The sequence below is a fragment of the Alternaria viburni genome, assembly GCF_023758015.1.
Source record: "Alternaria viburni strain BMP 2772 chromosome Unknown scaffold_2, whole genome shotgun sequence".
NCBI classification, from domain to species: domain Eukaryota; kingdom Fungi; phylum Ascomycota; class Dothideomycetes; order Pleosporales; family Pleosporaceae; genus Alternaria; species Alternaria viburni.
Window position 1 is genome coordinate 926,120 of NW_026055771.1, and position 16,095 is coordinate 942,214.

At 51.1% G+C, this 16,095-nt stretch overlaps 6 protein-coding genes across 6 annotated transcripts; 3 read left to right on the plus strand and 3 right to left on the minus strand.

The window, feature by feature from the left end:
* Positions 1-546: 546 nt before the first annotated feature.
* On the plus strand, positions 547-1,465 carry J4E79_001246 (uncharacterized protein; the record flags this gene model as incomplete). The annotated part of the gene is made up of 2 exons (XM_049350156.1): positions 547-993; positions 1,016-1,465. The coding sequence occupies 2 exons, from the start codon at positions 547-549 to the stop codon at positions 1,463-1,465; spliced, it is 897 nt and encodes a 298-aa protein (XP_049215315.1).
* Positions 1,466-1,774: 309 nt separating this feature from the next.
* J4E79_001247 (uncharacterized protein) lies at positions 1,775-3,130 on the minus strand (the record flags this gene model as incomplete). The annotated part of the gene is made up of 1 exon (XM_049350157.1): positions 1,775-3,130. The coding sequence occupies one exon, from the start codon at positions 3,128-3,130 to the stop codon at positions 1,775-1,777; it is 1,356 nt and encodes a 451-aa protein (XP_049215316.1).
* Positions 3,131-4,689: 1,559 nt separating this feature from the next.
* Positions 4,690-6,716, plus strand: J4E79_001248 (uncharacterized protein; the record flags this gene model as incomplete). The annotated part of the gene is made up of 5 exons (XM_049350158.1): positions 4,690-5,034; positions 5,083-5,241; positions 5,293-6,075; positions 6,124-6,423; positions 6,474-6,716. 5 exons carry the CDS (start codon positions 4,690-4,692, stop codon positions 6,714-6,716), a joined length of 1,830 nt encoding a protein of 609 aa, XP_049215317.1.
* A 1,072-nt stretch (positions 6,717-7,788) lies between these two features.
* Positions 7,789-8,237, minus strand: J4E79_001249 (uncharacterized protein; the record flags this gene model as incomplete). Its single annotated transcript, XM_049350159.1, has 2 exons — positions 7,789-7,830; positions 7,851-8,237. The coding sequence occupies 2 exons, from the start codon at positions 8,235-8,237 to the stop codon at positions 7,789-7,791; spliced, it is 429 nt and encodes a 142-aa protein (XP_049215318.1).
* Positions 8,238-9,224: 987 nt separating this feature from the next.
* On the plus strand, positions 9,225-11,318 carry J4E79_001250 (uncharacterized protein; the record flags this gene model as incomplete). Its single annotated transcript, XM_049350160.1, has 1 exon — positions 9,225-11,318. The coding sequence occupies one exon, from the start codon at positions 9,225-9,227 to the stop codon at positions 11,316-11,318; it is 2,094 nt and encodes a 697-aa protein (XP_049215319.1).
* A 288-nt stretch (positions 11,319-11,606) lies between these two features.
* Positions 11,607-13,688, minus strand: J4E79_001251 (uncharacterized protein; the record flags this gene model as incomplete). Its single annotated transcript, XM_049350161.1, has 2 exons — positions 11,607-13,306; positions 13,355-13,688. 2 exons carry the CDS (start codon positions 13,686-13,688, stop codon positions 11,607-11,609), a joined length of 2,034 nt encoding a protein of 677 aa, XP_049215320.1.
* Positions 13,689-16,095: the final 2,407 nt, after the last annotated feature.

Consider the following 16,095-nt stretch of genomic DNA (forward strand, 5'->3'; position numbering starts at 1 on the left):
CAGGTTCGTCATCTGTTGCGTCATGCAACTTGTCAGATCTTAAAAGTCATCATTTCCTTCACGTTCTTGCCTCACCTCATGCTAGGAAAAAGCTCAAAAAGCTCCTACTAGAAGTCTACGTTATCTTAGGGAATGCGTGAGCTTTCACTTTGGTACTTGTCTAGACAGTAAAGCACCCGTTCAGGTTTTTCTTGGTAAGAGGTTGCTTCATAACCCTCACCGATTTGTTTGCCAGTCTGATATTTGTTATGAAGGCACGGTGACTTGCCTCTGGGAGAGCAGTCGCATTCGAGGATATTGTCTTGGCACTCACCATGTGCTCGCGTCGCGTGTCCTGGGCGGTTTCTCGGTACCGAGTCTACAACGGCAGTCACCGTGAGGGTGACTGAGGAAGGCACGCCCACGCGAGAACGCTTTCGGCCACCGACATCGTCCCACACCGCTACGTTTATCTATCGTACCTCAGCGCTTTGCAGCCTTCAGCATCTTCAACTCACGACGACCTACAACACCCGCCCGAGAAGCACCTCTCTCACGCTAGTCACTATGACCGCGGAAACAGACTCCAGCAACCCCAAGGCACCCGAATTGGCCGACCGACCATCTTCCATGGCCGCAGCAGCCTTCCTGGGAATCGCCTGGTTTATCTGCATAGAGCTTAATATCCGCCTGCTCTACAGGGCAACTCGTCGCAGCCTCTACTTCTGGAGCTGCTTGCTCTGCAGTTGGGGGCTGGTAGTCCACGGCATCTCCATCATCTTGGCCAACTTCAACAAGTGGACTTCTTACTCGGCCATCGTCTTCATCTACCTATCATGGCTCGTCTTCGTCGTCGCTCAGTCTTTTGTTCTCTACTCACGCCTCGGCCTCGTGTGGAGAAACACGAAGAAAGACCGCTATATCCTCTACATGATTACTACTAACTCGGTCATCTTTGGCCTTACCACAGTCTTGTTCGGGATGATTGCTGCACGTCTTTCGTCGCAAGCAACTGTACCATACTAATTGATCGCAGCGCCACCCACGCTTCAGCGCACGACTCGAGAAGGCCAACCTGATCTGGGACAAAGTGCAAGTCGGCGCTTTCTTCACCCAAGAATGCATCATCGGAATGCTATACATCTGGCAAACATCGAAGTACTTCCAGAGCCTCGAGCTCCTCGGCAATAGTCGTCGCACCACTCGAGACAACCTCCGCAATCTCATCGCTGTCAACGTCCTCATAATCATGCTCGATGCCAGCGTCCTGGGCTTGGCCTATAGCGGTCGCTTCTTCATGCAGGGCTTCTATAAGGTCGCTGTATATGCCGTCAAGCTGCGCACGGAATTCACGATCTTGAACCAGCTGAGGCAGGCGCTTGCGGGTGGCTCGACAGGTGCGTCGGGATGTGCTGTGCAGACCGACCAGAGACCTATCGTGATGGCTCCTCTGAAGTCAAACGACGTGGTGGAGGTGGTTGAATAAGAAGACTGGGAAGGTGGACAGGATGGGCAGAGATACGGGAAGGGTGATTGGATATATAGCATGGGTCGGAGTTATTCGGCGAGGCCATATGTCTTTCTTCATCTTGCATCGCGTGTAGCATGAATCAATACAGCGATTATGCAACTCGCTTTCGCGTTACCTCGCGATAAACAGGTAGTTCTCAGTGTGTTCATTGCGTTTACAGAATAGATTTAAGTATCTTGAAGTACTACTGGCTGCTTCACAATGCTGTTTTCGACCTGCTGACATCTACCTTGAAACCCCCTAGCACGTCTGACTCAAACACAATCATGCCTCAATGATACTCTGAGTCGCCTCAGAAGACAATGTCTCCTCCTCTTCAAACCCTGAGCTCTCTTCTTTCAAGTTGAATTCAGGCGGATCTGTCTTCGACTCCAACTCGGTCCATTCTGCAGCCTCAGTCATCTCTTGCTGGGACAACTCTCCTCGGATATCTGCGACCGCATCTTCTGTATCGACGAGGTGCTTGATGTGGAAGATTACCTGGAGTGAGTGGTTTCGATCCCAGTCGCCATGTAGTCCCCTCTTAGCGTGCACCTTTGCTACTGGTAGCCAGAAGTCCTGCCACTTCTTGGAGCTCATGAAGGCGCTAAGTTTGATAAACTCGAACGCTTCTGGGTCTGAGTGGTAATAGCAAAGACTTTTCAACTCGCCCACATCTTCAGATCTGGCTCTGCTGAAGAATGTTGCTGGTAGGTGCTGACACCAGTGCTGCACGATATTCTCATCTTTGAAGAAATGGTTAAGAGGCCCTAACATCTCTTCACGGTCGTCTTCCGAAAGATTCAGGGCTTCGACATTGTCACTCGGTAAAGTGCCTGCGAGGTGGGTGTACCAGTGAGTAGCGGCGTACTTCCGAAACGCTTCGGCCGCTTCGGTTAAAGGTTCGCTTTGAGGCTCAGCGAAACTCAGAAAGCATTGCTGTAGTAGGCGAAAATGTAGCTCAGCGCTGTTGAAGACAGGGGCGTCTTTCACCCTCCCGTTGAGAGGTTTGTCGCGGTGTTGAAGAAAATACTCAGTGAGCGATGGGTGCGCAAAAGTAACAGTCGTCGTGGAAGGTGTGCACGTAAGCCCAAAAGCGCGTGCAGGATCGTGGATCTTGAGATGACTGAGAGTGATCCCATCCTCTTGTTCGAGATCAAACAGAGGAGTGAAGTTGTCGCGTATTCTTTCACCGAGAGAGGTGCCCGTGCGGCCGGTCAGCGAGGTCTCGAACAACATGCGATCGAGACTTGCAAGGGTGCAGGTGTGGCCAGTGTGTTGGTTGTGTGTTAGGAGTAATATGATCCAAGACAGCTCTTCACGCTCTTCTCGTGTAAGTACATTGCTGTAGACCTGCAACAACAATGGAACCAGTTCCATAGCATCATCCGGCGCAGTCTCCAGGCAAGCAGTGATATTAGATGTAGTGGGTTGCCGTTTGACGATCTCGAACATCAAGTCTGCCCATAGAAACCTGCCTGAGGCCTTGGATAGAACGTTCTCTCCGATGGAGATTGGCCTTGTTTCATCGGCTAGCAACGGAAGGCGATGTACGTCACAGTATGTGATCCAGTTCTGTGGGTCTTGTTCCTCGGTTTGGATAGTGTTCGAAGGCAAGTCCATAGGGGAAGAGTGGCTCATGATTGATGATATGGTGTAAGGCGATGAGACGTTATATTGGTGTAGATAGGTAGATTGGTTGCGTATACTGGAAATTGTACAAGATGTTGCTTATTTGCGTGTTGGGTGTATGTATGCGATGTGTTGTAGAGAGCTCCTTATTCCGCGGCGCAAGGGTGCTTATATAGACAGGTAAGCTTGAGGATATTCAATGTCTAGAATGTCAGCTGCACCTTCGTAACGCGTACATATTTCAAATAAAAGACCGTGAGCAGCGAGCTTTGATCGGGGAATGGAATCGGAAAACGCTCAAAAGAGTACTGCGGTATCCATGGAAGAGACATATGAAGCACTATGCAAACACAGATAACTTGTCCTTGAAGCTTGCAGCAGCGATCGCGGAGTTCGACAGAAGCTATGAATTTGCAGATTTCGTATAGATACCGTTTGATTAGCTCCTCAATCCAGAAGGCCGCTTGGGTAATGATGAACTGTGACAGTGACAACGACCTCTCTGCTGGGCGTTTGAACGGCAGATGTGAGCCGAGTGCGTCCTGGCGCGCTCGGTGAAGAGACAACGCTTTCAGGTTAGCCGGAGAGCTAACGATGACCTCCATACGAATCTTTAGGGGAGTCATCTCGTGTCAGTCGCACTCAAGCTACCTAGACAGTGGTGGATACAATGAGAAAAGTCATCAATCGTGACGTGGAGATGTGTGCAGGTAACCGAGGCGGGCCATGCGATCACTTCAATGTTTCGTGTGGCGTTATCGGGCTCTACACTAAACTACATATGGAAAGCGCAGTCGCCGATAACGAACCTAGGATCTCGAAAAACTGGGGAGGGCGGGTCATGGCAAACAGAGATCTCGGTACCAGCGCCCGTCTTGTGGATGGCGAGATTGAGATTGGTAGTGGAGCTCCGCGGTGATATTGGAGAGTGGAGAGGAGTTTGCAGCAAGCGTGCCAGAAAATGACGGTGCAGCTCCTCCTCCTGCGTAACCCTCAGCCTCAAGCGGAGCCACTGGTCTAGGCACTGCGTAGTGCATCTCTGTTGGTATCCGTCCACGGGTGCATTTGCCGCCGCTTATGTTCTACAATCGCATCGCGACGGAACGGCGAACCTATCAGACTCTAATCAGCTGAGCTGTTAGTGCATCTTGTTAGTCGCTGTCCAAGATTTATCGCTACACGGCCATGCCGAAGGAACAAAACCATGCAAGAACAGGGTCAGGCAAAGTCGCGCGACAGGGCTACTGGCTATGCCGTCATCAGTCGGTGGCACCCAATGAGATCGGATCAGCTAAACCTCTGCCGTCTTGGACATGAGGGCCGTTGAACGGACGAGGCTTGGATCAGCACTTAGATCGTAGCGCCTTCATCGCTTAGATCCGTTTCGCCAGTAGTCGACGGTAGCGTGAAAGAGCTACTCGTTCCCCGCGTACGTATAACATACCTTGTCCCACGGTACCGACCCTGTAAACTGCCATTACCACGCGGCGACTCACTCTCACCCAGTCTACGCGCAGTCACCTGACAATACCCTGCCCTTGACAGTAGCTTGCCCTGCCGCCGTCAAGATGGATGTCAAGCAGCCGGAGCGCAGCCCTGCGCACCTCAGCGACGAGGAGAAGATACCCGTCGAGCACCCCGAAAATGCGCGCGCTAAAGTCGAAATCCCCATCTATAACGACGTAGAACGCGTCGACCAAACCGACTTGTCTTTCGCTGCAATTCTTAAAGGCACAGCCGCAAACCCGCTCAACACCTTTGAGAAGAAGGCCGCCCTCATCAATGTCGAGCTCGATAAATTTGGAATGGGCAGATACCAGATATGCATCTGGTTCCTCTGTGGCTTTGGATACTTCCTTGATCTCGCCTGGTCACAAGGTGTTGGTTTAATTGCTTCTGCCATCTACCAAGAGGTGAGTTAGGCCAGACAAAGCGGGTACCCTGTACTAAAGCGTTTGCAGATGGGAGTTTCGGACGAACACACTGGAGATATATTTGCGATCGCCAACGCAGGACTTGCTGTCGGTGCGCTCGGCTTTGGTCTTGCTGTGGATATCATCGGACGCAAGTGGGCTTTCAACTTGACTTGTCTCATTACCTCCGTATTCGGACTCTTGCTGGTATGTTCATGAAGCCGTAGATTTGATTACCGGTAATTAATAATATGCCAGGCCGCACCCAAGTACAACTACCCTGCGATATGCGCCATCTACTTCCTCGCGTCATTGGGCCTCGGAGGTAACATACCTATCGATGCGACCATCGCGCTCGAGTTCCTACCTCATAACCGTCGCTTCCTTGTCGCGCTTCTTTCCATGTGGCAGCCCATCGGTGTCGCCATTGCCTCTTGCATTGCCTACGGCACCACCGGCCAAGCTAAATGGCGCTGCGATCCCGAAGCGCCGGCTTGTCCAGACGTCGAGCCTGGAGTTGCTTGCTGTACCGTTGACAGTAACATGGGATGGCGTTACACTGTCATAGTGCTTGGCTGTATGACCTTGGCCGTCTTTTTCCTTCGGTACTTCGTCTTCACTTTCCATGAGTCCCCAAAGTTCCTGCTTGCGCGAGGAAAAGAGCAGGAGGCCCTTAACGTCCTTCACAGGATTGCGAAATTCAACAAGCAGCCAGCTCCAACGTTGACTATGGAGATGTTTGCCGCCATAGATGAAGTGTCGTCCAATGCCACGTCAAGCGCACGACTTTCCACTGAGGTACCTCGAACTACTCAGGCTACTCAGGCTACCCCCGAGAAAGGCAATGGGCTTCAGCGCCTCAAGGGCATTTTCACCAAAAAGCGGAATGCCACATCGAGCGCACGAGACTCCCCTCGAAGTACCAAGGATACCACCAAGAAAGTCATCAAAGGATTCGGCAAGGAGCTTACGCGCCTCAAGGGCATTTTCACCAACAAGCTGACCGCTTTCACTTTCGTCTTGCTTGCGCTGGCATACATGGTAAGCAGCTTGACTTTCCATCATTATGTTGCCTACTAACAAAGACAGGGAGACTACTGGTCCTTTAACCTGGCGGGTACCTTCCTCCCGCTTATCCTGCTACGCAACAACGTCGATGAGGGCCGAGGAACTGTTAGCGACACCTATGAGCAGTACTTGATTATCTATTTCCCAGGTATCATAGGTGCCATTTTGGCTCTTGCGTCCATTCAGTTGCCACTTGTGGGTCGAAAGTGGTCACTGGTCTTTTCCGCCCTTTGCCAGGGTATCTCCATGGCAATGTATACCCAGGTGTCTTCGACGGCTGCTTATGTGGGTTTGAACGCATTGGAGTACATTATGCAAACCGTAAGTGACGATGTCGGAACTCAACGTTTCCAATACTGACATGTGTTCAGTATTTTAATGCGGTCTTGTACGCGTCTGCTCCGGAGCTGTTCGACACTGTCTACCGTGGTAGCGTAAGTGGCATGCTTTCTTGTCTCGGTCGTATTGCAGGAATTGTCGCACCCTTTGCGGGTGCTCAGCTTCTGGCCGATCAGAGTTCTGGTATCCTCTGGCTAGGCGCTGGTGGTATTTGGCTATCTGCACTATTGATGTGCTTTTTGCCTGTGGAGATGAAGAACAGGCAGATGTTCTAAGGAAGTGGATCAAAAAGATCCCTTAAAAGTCGGCTTTGATACACGCCATCGACCAAAATTTACTGATACCCCATGCATACGCATAATGCAATACAATTCACAAACGCAACACAAGCTCCGAATCAAACTTGCCGCGCTGTACCCACACCGATCGCGTCGAGCTCCGCTAAGCCAGTCGTGTACTAGCGTGGGTTTGATGACGTCTCTTGCGCCCCCAACGCTATGATGCCGTCGGCTTTGCCTATCCGCAACACCACCTTTCGTCTTGTGCTTTGATCCTGCATCATGCAGTTTATTGCTTTTCCTAATCTTGGCGCTCTCAACCCTCCGTGCGGATGAAGATGCACTTTGATGTCTGCTCCGTTCTACTTTACCTAGGTACCTAGGTATCGTTGTTTCGCATGACGGATACCTTCGTTGGCAACAAAGTCGGACTTTCATGCTATAATCTTGCGGCGCACAACCTTGATCATGAATCACGCTAGCTGCAACACCGGGATCTTACAAGCCGGCGCGCTTGCCTCGGAGCACAAGAGCAGCTATCAGCGCGGCAGCAAAACCGCGACATGTCGATCTAGTGCGAGCCAAGAAGACCTTACCAAGGGCGTCTGCAACTTGTATCCCATTTTACAAAAGTGTTCCAGTAAATCATCTTCTAATTGGGAGTATACATCATCTTTAGAACTGTATACTTATTAAGATCTGATAGTATGTATGCAGCACAATGCAAGAAGCACAAGTACAATTCTTATCGACACGTCTAATGGCTGAAATGCTTCCATACTGACATTAGTACTCTTCTTGTGCTAAGCTTCTAGGACCACAAACTATTATTTGGCCAGGCTCTTCTTCGAGCAGTTTGATGCCCGTCATATCGTACTCCCCAGCCCTTGAGTCAAAACGCTCGTACCAAAGATGCGCTAACCTGAACGAGTCAAGTTTAACAACATCACTATCTGTGGCTGCATGGTCTTCGTTTTGGCTCACTAGAAGCTCGTTTCTTAGCATTGAAGTGCCATTTCCAAATCGTGACCCGGTAAATTTTTCAAGACTCCGAAAAGCGTCGATGCGATCACGAGTGTTCCGTCCGGAACTCGGGCGCCTTGGAACCTTTCTGAGCACTAATGGGCATACATGCGGGTAAGGCTTCCGGCAAGTGTGTAGTGTCGCTATGTATGCCAGGACTTCCTCTTCGACAGAATCTGCGAGGCTCGGTTGCAGAGTCAAGTCTTCTTCGGTACTAGGTGCGTCTGGCTTCTCTAGAGACTTGAACGTCCAGCCTACATTTTCGTCCCACCGGACACCGCGGTCTCCGTTGTCCCATTCCGACAAGGCATCTTCTTTCTCGGCCAACTTCTCTACCGTCTCGGGCTCATCTAGTATCAGTCCATCTGGACATTGCTGCAGAAGTCGCCATGGAAGCGCAAAGACCATGTTTGTGCTGAGGCGGTCCCACTGGCCGAATGTAGCGCAGCCTTTCTCGATATCTTTCACAATGACAATGTAGTCCTGGGCTGACATGTTTCGATGGATAATGATAGACAATGTTAACCGGTTGTGCAGATGCGTGATGGTCAAGAGAGCTTCTATGTAATCATGATATAGCTTGGATAGGCCCATGGGGGTTTGCTAGAATGCGGTATGCACGAACAGTGGGGTTTCACTCAGCTTGGAATGATGCCGGTGACGATCGTGCGATACTCTCCGATGTTCTCAACATTGTATCGGCACATCTCATTTGGTGACCTCGAAGACCTGCTACCACGTCTGACTCGTAGTAACCCTGGTATCACTGGCTTTTGCTGTAACGATGAGTTCAATGTCGTAGCCTCGCCATGATAAGGTACCAGGCTTTCCTGGCTCACATTTGCTCGGCTGCACAAGACGTTGCTGCTATATGATACAGTGAGGAAATTGAAAAGATGCACTGCAATCTACATTGATACAAAAAATGTGAGATACTCATATTTAAGCGTGATGTAGACTTCGAGATCCCTCATTTTAATGTCGTTCTCTGCACGAGGCTGATATGTATTCATTTACTTGAACAGGATAGAGCCACCAAAATGTATCGATAAGAGTCGTATTCGTGTTCCCCGTAGATATATGGGGAGTTGTCAAAAAGGTAAAGCTCACGACGGGCATGGAGAGACACCAATCAATTTACTTGGTGTTCCTCATAGAATGCGCCAGTTCTCTCTCAACCAGGATGGGTGAAGCAAGAGTCTTCGTGGCTTCGCAGTCTGTAACGTGAAACCTGAATTGGCTTGGTGAATGTGTGGAAAAGCATTGGCTTCCGAACGCACAAACACTCAGTGTAACCTAAATCTACTAGGCTAAGCTTCTCGTACTCACGGCTTTCTTATAGACGGACAAATCACACCCGCTCGACCTATTTCACAGCCACAGCAACACAACTTCAATTCCACGGACTTATAAGCGCCCGTTCTCACATTGTATCGCCTTAGAACTGTTCAGATCAAAGCTGACCAGATGAACAATTATGCGATGCCAGACCTAGAAGCCCCCACTGCGCCTCCGTCTCCTGAAATTCCAGCCGCCCAAGTCAAAGATCCACCACCTCCACCTAGGCGTCAACCACCACCTGTGCCTAAGAAGGCCATAAAGGCCGATAAGTCCACGTGTGGTATCTGCTATCAACGAGTAGAGCTAAAGCCCAAAGCCAAAGCAAACATCCATTTCAACAAGTGTTGGGATGGTTTGAGAGAAAAGGCGAAGGAAGCTAAGAGTCAGATTGTGAAGAATCCACTAGAGGAAAGGGAGGTTGGAGACAGCGACGAGACCTCGTTGGAGACGCTGCAAGTCGAGAACAGCGAACTAGATGAGAGAGAGGAACCATCCACACCGATACCATCGTTCTCATCAGATCTGGAGAAAACTTACTGTCTTCTTTGCCACAAGGACCTGTGGGGTATGAAAGATCTCGACGCCTTCGACCACCGCTTGATCTGTCTTAAAGCACTCACCCCAGCTTGCTGCCCTGTCTGCGAGGTCTCCTTTCAAGAGATTTCCGAGCCATGCGATGACGTCCTCTCGTGCGAAAGTAGTGGCTGGCCAATTCATACCATAATCTGGCATCTACACGCTTGCCAGAACGACTGCCATACTTGCCCCGAGGCACAGGCCGACTGGACAGCCTTGATTTCTCGGCGGGCTGGTCGTACCGAAGTAGCGCAGAGAGGCTTCTGGAAGAGTATAGGAGAAAGAAAAGATTGGGGTCTGCGCAAACACAGGGACAGCGTGAAGACCAAGAAGAAGTCGGGGTTAGCGCGCGAGGATGGGATATATCGGACAAAGAGCTCGCCGTTGCGTACTTCGCAGATAATTGTTCCTGCGCGTGAGTCACATAGTGAGTCGGAGATGGAGGTAACGAGGGTGGAGAAAGCTGTCGTGGCCGAAAGCATCCCCTTTGATCGGTTCAGAAGGTCCAGCTTCTCCGTAATGAAGCTCCCTCACTCCGCGAAAATGCGCACGGACTACAAGCCTGAGGAAGTGCGAACGGAGGTACTGCCTCTCTTCGATTCGAAGACATTCTGGAAACAACTTTCGTACAAAGCGCAGACTCGTTTGTTACCCAAGCTTGTACCTAAGCCACTCAACGTCACCTCTCCCACCAAGAAGAAACTACCAACAAACCGTGCGCTCGCGGAAAAGTTTCCAATCCCAGTCCCAAACAACAAAGACGAAGCGAAATCGCAGCTTCGATTGCTGAGCAATCCGCCAGAAGCTCTCGCCCCGATGACTTCCGCGGCGAAATCAGACGCGCTTCTTAAAGCACCTCAGCAGTGTTCAACACCCAGGAACAAGGACGAACTCGACGCCTTCCAAAGGAAGCTGTTAGATCTCTTGAAGCCTGTTGCAGATCAAGCAAATGTCACACTTCCCCGGAAAGTGCGACAGTTCCCACAGATCACCCTGACTTGTCCACAAGAAGAACCCGACAGTCCGCCTGCATTGGCTTTATCACAGCCGCAGAGCATCAACAACGCGACTTTCAGCCCCGCTACTGCAGTCCAAATACCTTCCAGCAGCACGTCCTCACCGCCGAACTATAGCTCCTCGACCACAACAACACCTCAACAGAGCTCTCTCGATACAAAGAGACCAGCCCTGCGAACTATTGGATCAAGTGAAAATTGGCGTAACTCGCCTCCCAACGCTCAAGAACGATTCAATAAATTGTTAAGAATGAATACCGCAAGGCCATACTACGGACAATCTCCAAATCCGCGGGCTAAGCCAAGGCCACTTCCCAACGGCACAAGGTCATCTCCGCATCCGTGGCCGGCCAGCTTTGGTGAACGAAGATCCATGGCTGCTGTAACTCTACCAGTACGTGGTAGGCCAGCAGATCCTCTTCCGGAGAGCTCGCTACAGTGGACGTTTTACAACTTCCAAGAACTTGACCGGGAGATGGAGGTCGAGACTTATGTGTATGGTCGGCGTGGCGCCATTCCAGTTGACTTGAAGTCTAATATTCGTACTGTTATCGACCCTGCGCTGTCTGAGGAAGAGCAGATAGCGCGGAACCGAGAGTGCTGTAGAGGCATGTTCGGGAGCTTTGCCGAGACGAGCGAGTAGATAAATAGTGTAGAGTGAAACGAAGTTAGAAGACGTCGAAAAGAGTTGGGGTTCGAGGCGAGAGAGATTTAAGATTGCGCCCGGTCACTGTGCAAAGCACAAGGAATAGAGTGAATCGTGGATACATGCAGAATATAAGGATCCTGACTCGTGTATAGACAGGTGAAACTATGTATAGTTGAAGAATAACGAGCGTTTCATCATAAAATCGTGACAATACTCCTGATAGCGGAGGTGGGAGAAGAAACAGGCGTAGCACACCTATGATGCGACCTTTGAACCCGTAATCTAAACCTTACTCTTCTCATCGCCGACAACAAACACCTCGGTAGGCTCCACTTCGATCTCATCCGACGAAAATGTCCTTGAGCGGCGGAAGACAGCCTCCTCAACTGTATCATATACTATCGTGCCTTTCTTGTTCACGTCAGCCACATCGCGGAGCTTCCACCCGAACCTCGCGAAGCGCTCACGAACACGGTCATTTAGCCCTACGAGTCGGAACTGCGTGTTCTTCCCACCATAGGCTTCGATATCTGCTTTCAGATCTTTTAGATGCGTAAGACCTGTTGTGTCGATATTATGCATGGCATACATGTCCAGCACAACACTCCGGATCTGAACAGGTTCTTCGAGGATCTCGGCTTTTGTGCGGAGACGCAAGGCACGGTCTTTGCCAGCGACACTCCAGTTGCGGTTTGCGTGCGCAGCCTCCAGTGTCGCCACATCACCGGAGTTGAATGTCTGGACCGCGTCGAGGCACTGCGTCTTGATGTGGTAGGCGTTGTAGAACAGCATAGACTGGTGGATACGGAATACTTGGGTATCGAGAGGTGTAGCATGCGTGCCGGGTTGGCGGCCGTGGGAAGCCACTTCGATGGACGTTATGCGGTGAACGCGGTGGAAGGCCATGAAGAGGAGGTGGTAAACGATGTTGAACCCGACAGCCGTGCCGATCCCAACTTCTGAAGAGACAAAGAGGGTGAGCCAGAAGGCTAGCATAGAGGTAGTGAAGTCGACGAGTGAGGTGCGCCAATATCCGTAGAAGACTTTGAGGGGGACTACAATGTGCCATACTGCCGTGACAATAATGGCTGCCAACGTGGCTTTAGGTATCCAGTATAGCGCTGGCGAAAGCTTGAAGATACTGAGGATTACGACACCACCTGCAATCAAACCATAGGCTGGAGATTTGACGCCAGACTCTGAGTTGACGGCAGTTCGCGACATAGCACCGCCGACCGCCATGGAGGAGAAGAAGGAATTGAAGAAGTTGGTGAAGCCAAGATAGACCAGCTCTTGTGCGGCGTCGGTGACGTAGCCATTCTTGCGACCAAAGGCTTTGGCGATAGCTAGATGCTCAAGCGCAGCTGCAATGAATGGTGCAATGCTTCGTGCGAATACCTTGCCGATAAGTGCCGAGTCTGGCATGCGAGGCGTTGCAATCCCATCAGACTTTACCTTGCTGAGTGCCCAGACAGGATCGTCATTCTCAAGGTCAATGTCCTTGTTCACTGCGTACGAGATGCCAGCGAAGAGAATGAGGACTACAGCACTACGACCAAGTGCTAGCAGCCATATGGCCTTGTTCTTCTTGCCCCACCGTTGCCCCATCTTTTGCATGAGATAGAGCAGGAGAAGGCCTCCAAGTCCCACTCCGCATGTCGGACCGTCGTATTGTGGTATTTTAGCGAAAAGGTCGTGAATGATGTTCGCCGTACCGGAGCCGACAGTGATGCCGAATAGCGAGGGGATTTGGCCGAGCATGATGACGATGGCAGCTGCGGAGATGAAGCCGCTCAGAACAGGCACGGAAATAAACTCTAGCAGAAATCCTAGCTTGAGCAAGCCTAGCGTCATGGAGTAGATGCCGACGGACATAGCAACAGCGGAAGCGATAGCTTGTGGTGAGTATCCGTCTTGAGCAACATCTGCGATTATCTCCGCTGTCAAGAGACCCATGAGCGATGTAGGACCAGTAGACAGGTCTGTGCGAGTCTTAGTAAAAAAGGTTGCAATGAGTAGCAAGGACTTACCCTTAGATGTACCCATGATCAGGTACAGAAAGTTAGGCAGCCAACTCGACATGAGTCCATACTGTCCGGGGATTGTCGCAATCTTCGCGTACGCCAGAGACTGAGGGATGAGCAGAACGCCAACAGTGATACCGGCTAATGTGTCGTTCAGTAGCCATCGCGGATTGTACTTCGGCAGCCATTGAATGATGGGCGCCTTCTGAAGTAGATATTGGCCTGCCACTGAAGGTGCTGCGCGGACAGCTTTCGTGCCATACCGTATCGTCCGCTGGAGGGTAGTATCAGTGGCTATCGCTTCTCGGCTTCCTTGAGCCTTCTTCCTGAGATACTCCATAGTGGGTTGGCAGATAACAGGCAAAAACAAAGCGACAAAAGATGATTCAGAGCTAGCACAGTGCCTCGTTGAGCAATGGAAGAGGCTTATTGAGGGTTACCCTAGAGCACAGCATATCAAAGATATACTCCGCACATCCTGGGAATCGGCGTTATCGACCACAAGGTAGCGTCCCGTCGATGAAACTGGGTCTCGAAGCCACAGCGCTGTAATTGAGCCTACTGGGTGGCCGGTCAGCACACCCACTCTCAACCGCTTACCCGCATGGAAACATGCTGGGAACGTCTAGGCGAAATCGCGTCGAGGAACTGCCAATCATGGCAACAAGACGTCAGCATGCCGGTCCCGCGATGTCCAATGAGGAAGTGAACTGCAGCTGCCATGTCTGATACCCTGCTCAAGTCTCGACCTTCCGTCTTGGACACCGAGGTGTGGGCGAGGAGGAGTGGAGATTTCGACGTAGTTGTGATTCGGCCTTCGTTTCGTAACACACCACTGAGGCGCAAAGACGTAGTCACGCTGTCAACACCAGCAGGGGCCGGTAAGATATTAGACAGGCGCTTGTCACACTGCCGATATGCCTAAGCAGAGGCAACCCAGGTTTGAGTTGCAACTAGCATCGCCCTCGGGCCTTACTCAAGCTTTTTGGAGATAACCGGATCGCGTACATTTGACTTAGTGGATTGGCAACGGCGAACTCAAACTGCGTGGTAGAGGACTCTTTGTTGAGGGAGAGAGATGTTTGGACAAAATTACCCCGCAATACACCTCATCAGCACCGAATTAGCTTCCGTCAGCCACCCCGCGCAAGGCTCGTTGAAGCCGCACTAGCGCCTTGAATTAAGCTTTGAGTCAAGCTCCACGAATAGACGGCCAAGCATCCTTGTCGAGTATCTCCCGGACGGAGCGTGTGCCGTGTCAGTGCAGCCGACGATCGAAGGCACGACGAAACGTTCGTTTACAACGACGACGATCACACCAGGCCCAGTCTACATAATTCGGTAGTTATCATGGTGACCAGAAGTATGAGACGATTCGTGCATCTCGCAGATGGCATGATATGTGTTGTCGGGGTTTGGGTATGACTAGCAAATGTTACCCCTCAACCGATGGCGGCACAATTTGAACATACTGGAATACGCTGCTTTGCCTAGGCGTTCCTTTGGTGCGCAACGCCAACGCGCCTCAGTGGCGCGCGTGGTTTGTCATCCTCGCGATATGAAAACATGGAGCACTAGTCGGACGTGGCAACGATTTGACAATGGCGTTAGCAATGCGTTCGTCGGAAAGACAATCCGTTGTAGTCACATCGAGCATTCGCGTCAAGACCGAGACTCCGGTTTCCGATCTGTAGACAACTCATGAAACTGACACTCGGATAGCCTGATCACGCCAATGCGCTACAGATACAAGTTCAGTACAGCAGACAGCTCTTGCATATCAACAATATTTCAGGAGCCTGCTCTGGGTACGCGCACATCTGCACATACATCCCCGAGCGGGATCAGTTCCCGGAAACGATAGATGCATGCAGTGTGACCGGCGCCCTTTGACCCGATAGGGACAAGCTTCAAGTTCGTGCGAGACGTGTTTCGCTAAGCCGTTTGGGAAGGTAGAGCTCGAGGCACTCTCGCGAAGACTGTAGAGATAGTGTGTACAGCGATTGCAACGATAATGTTGCATGATGCGCGTTCGCTGCCGAAGATACGTGCACATGACCACTAGTTGCGTATATTGAACAATGTGCGATGATGCAAAATTTGACATGACTGGAAAGCATGAAACGTGGATGATGTGCTCATGTCTTCACAGCGTTCCCCGCATTCGTTGGCTTGACTTTTACATGAGGCGGAACCGGAGCGCTGAATTTGGAGCCAAGAGACATTTTATAGTCCAGCCGTTGCTGACTCTAGGCTGACTGTGCTTCTCATGTGGTTTTAGCAAAGGCTTGACGAGGCTCCGTTCTGCATCGACTGGGGATATAGTCGGGCACAAGACATGGTGCCAGTGTGTTGGTGGTGTGGGACGGAACAGCCACCATGCCAAACGACGACTCTCAGTCAGCGAGTATCGCATAGAATCCGGACAAGGCGCCTTCCAGCGGTTTAGTCCCTCCAATGGCGGTGATATATCGGAAAGCCGTGAGAAGTCCAGCAGGCGACATGGCAGCCTGGACCGTGGGCCGACACCAACATACTGAGTGCAGACGGTGGGATGGCTGGTGAGGAAGGCATGTGTAGCGAAGAGGAGTTGCAGCAGTGGCTGAATACGCGGCAACACTGATTAAATTCCAGATGTCCAGCTCAAAGAAAGCCACCGAGGGCTTTGTCTAGGAAAAGGGTGACATCATGGGAAAGTCGTCGTGGAAGGTGCTGCAAAGAACCGGTGGGGTAAAGCTAGAACAGGG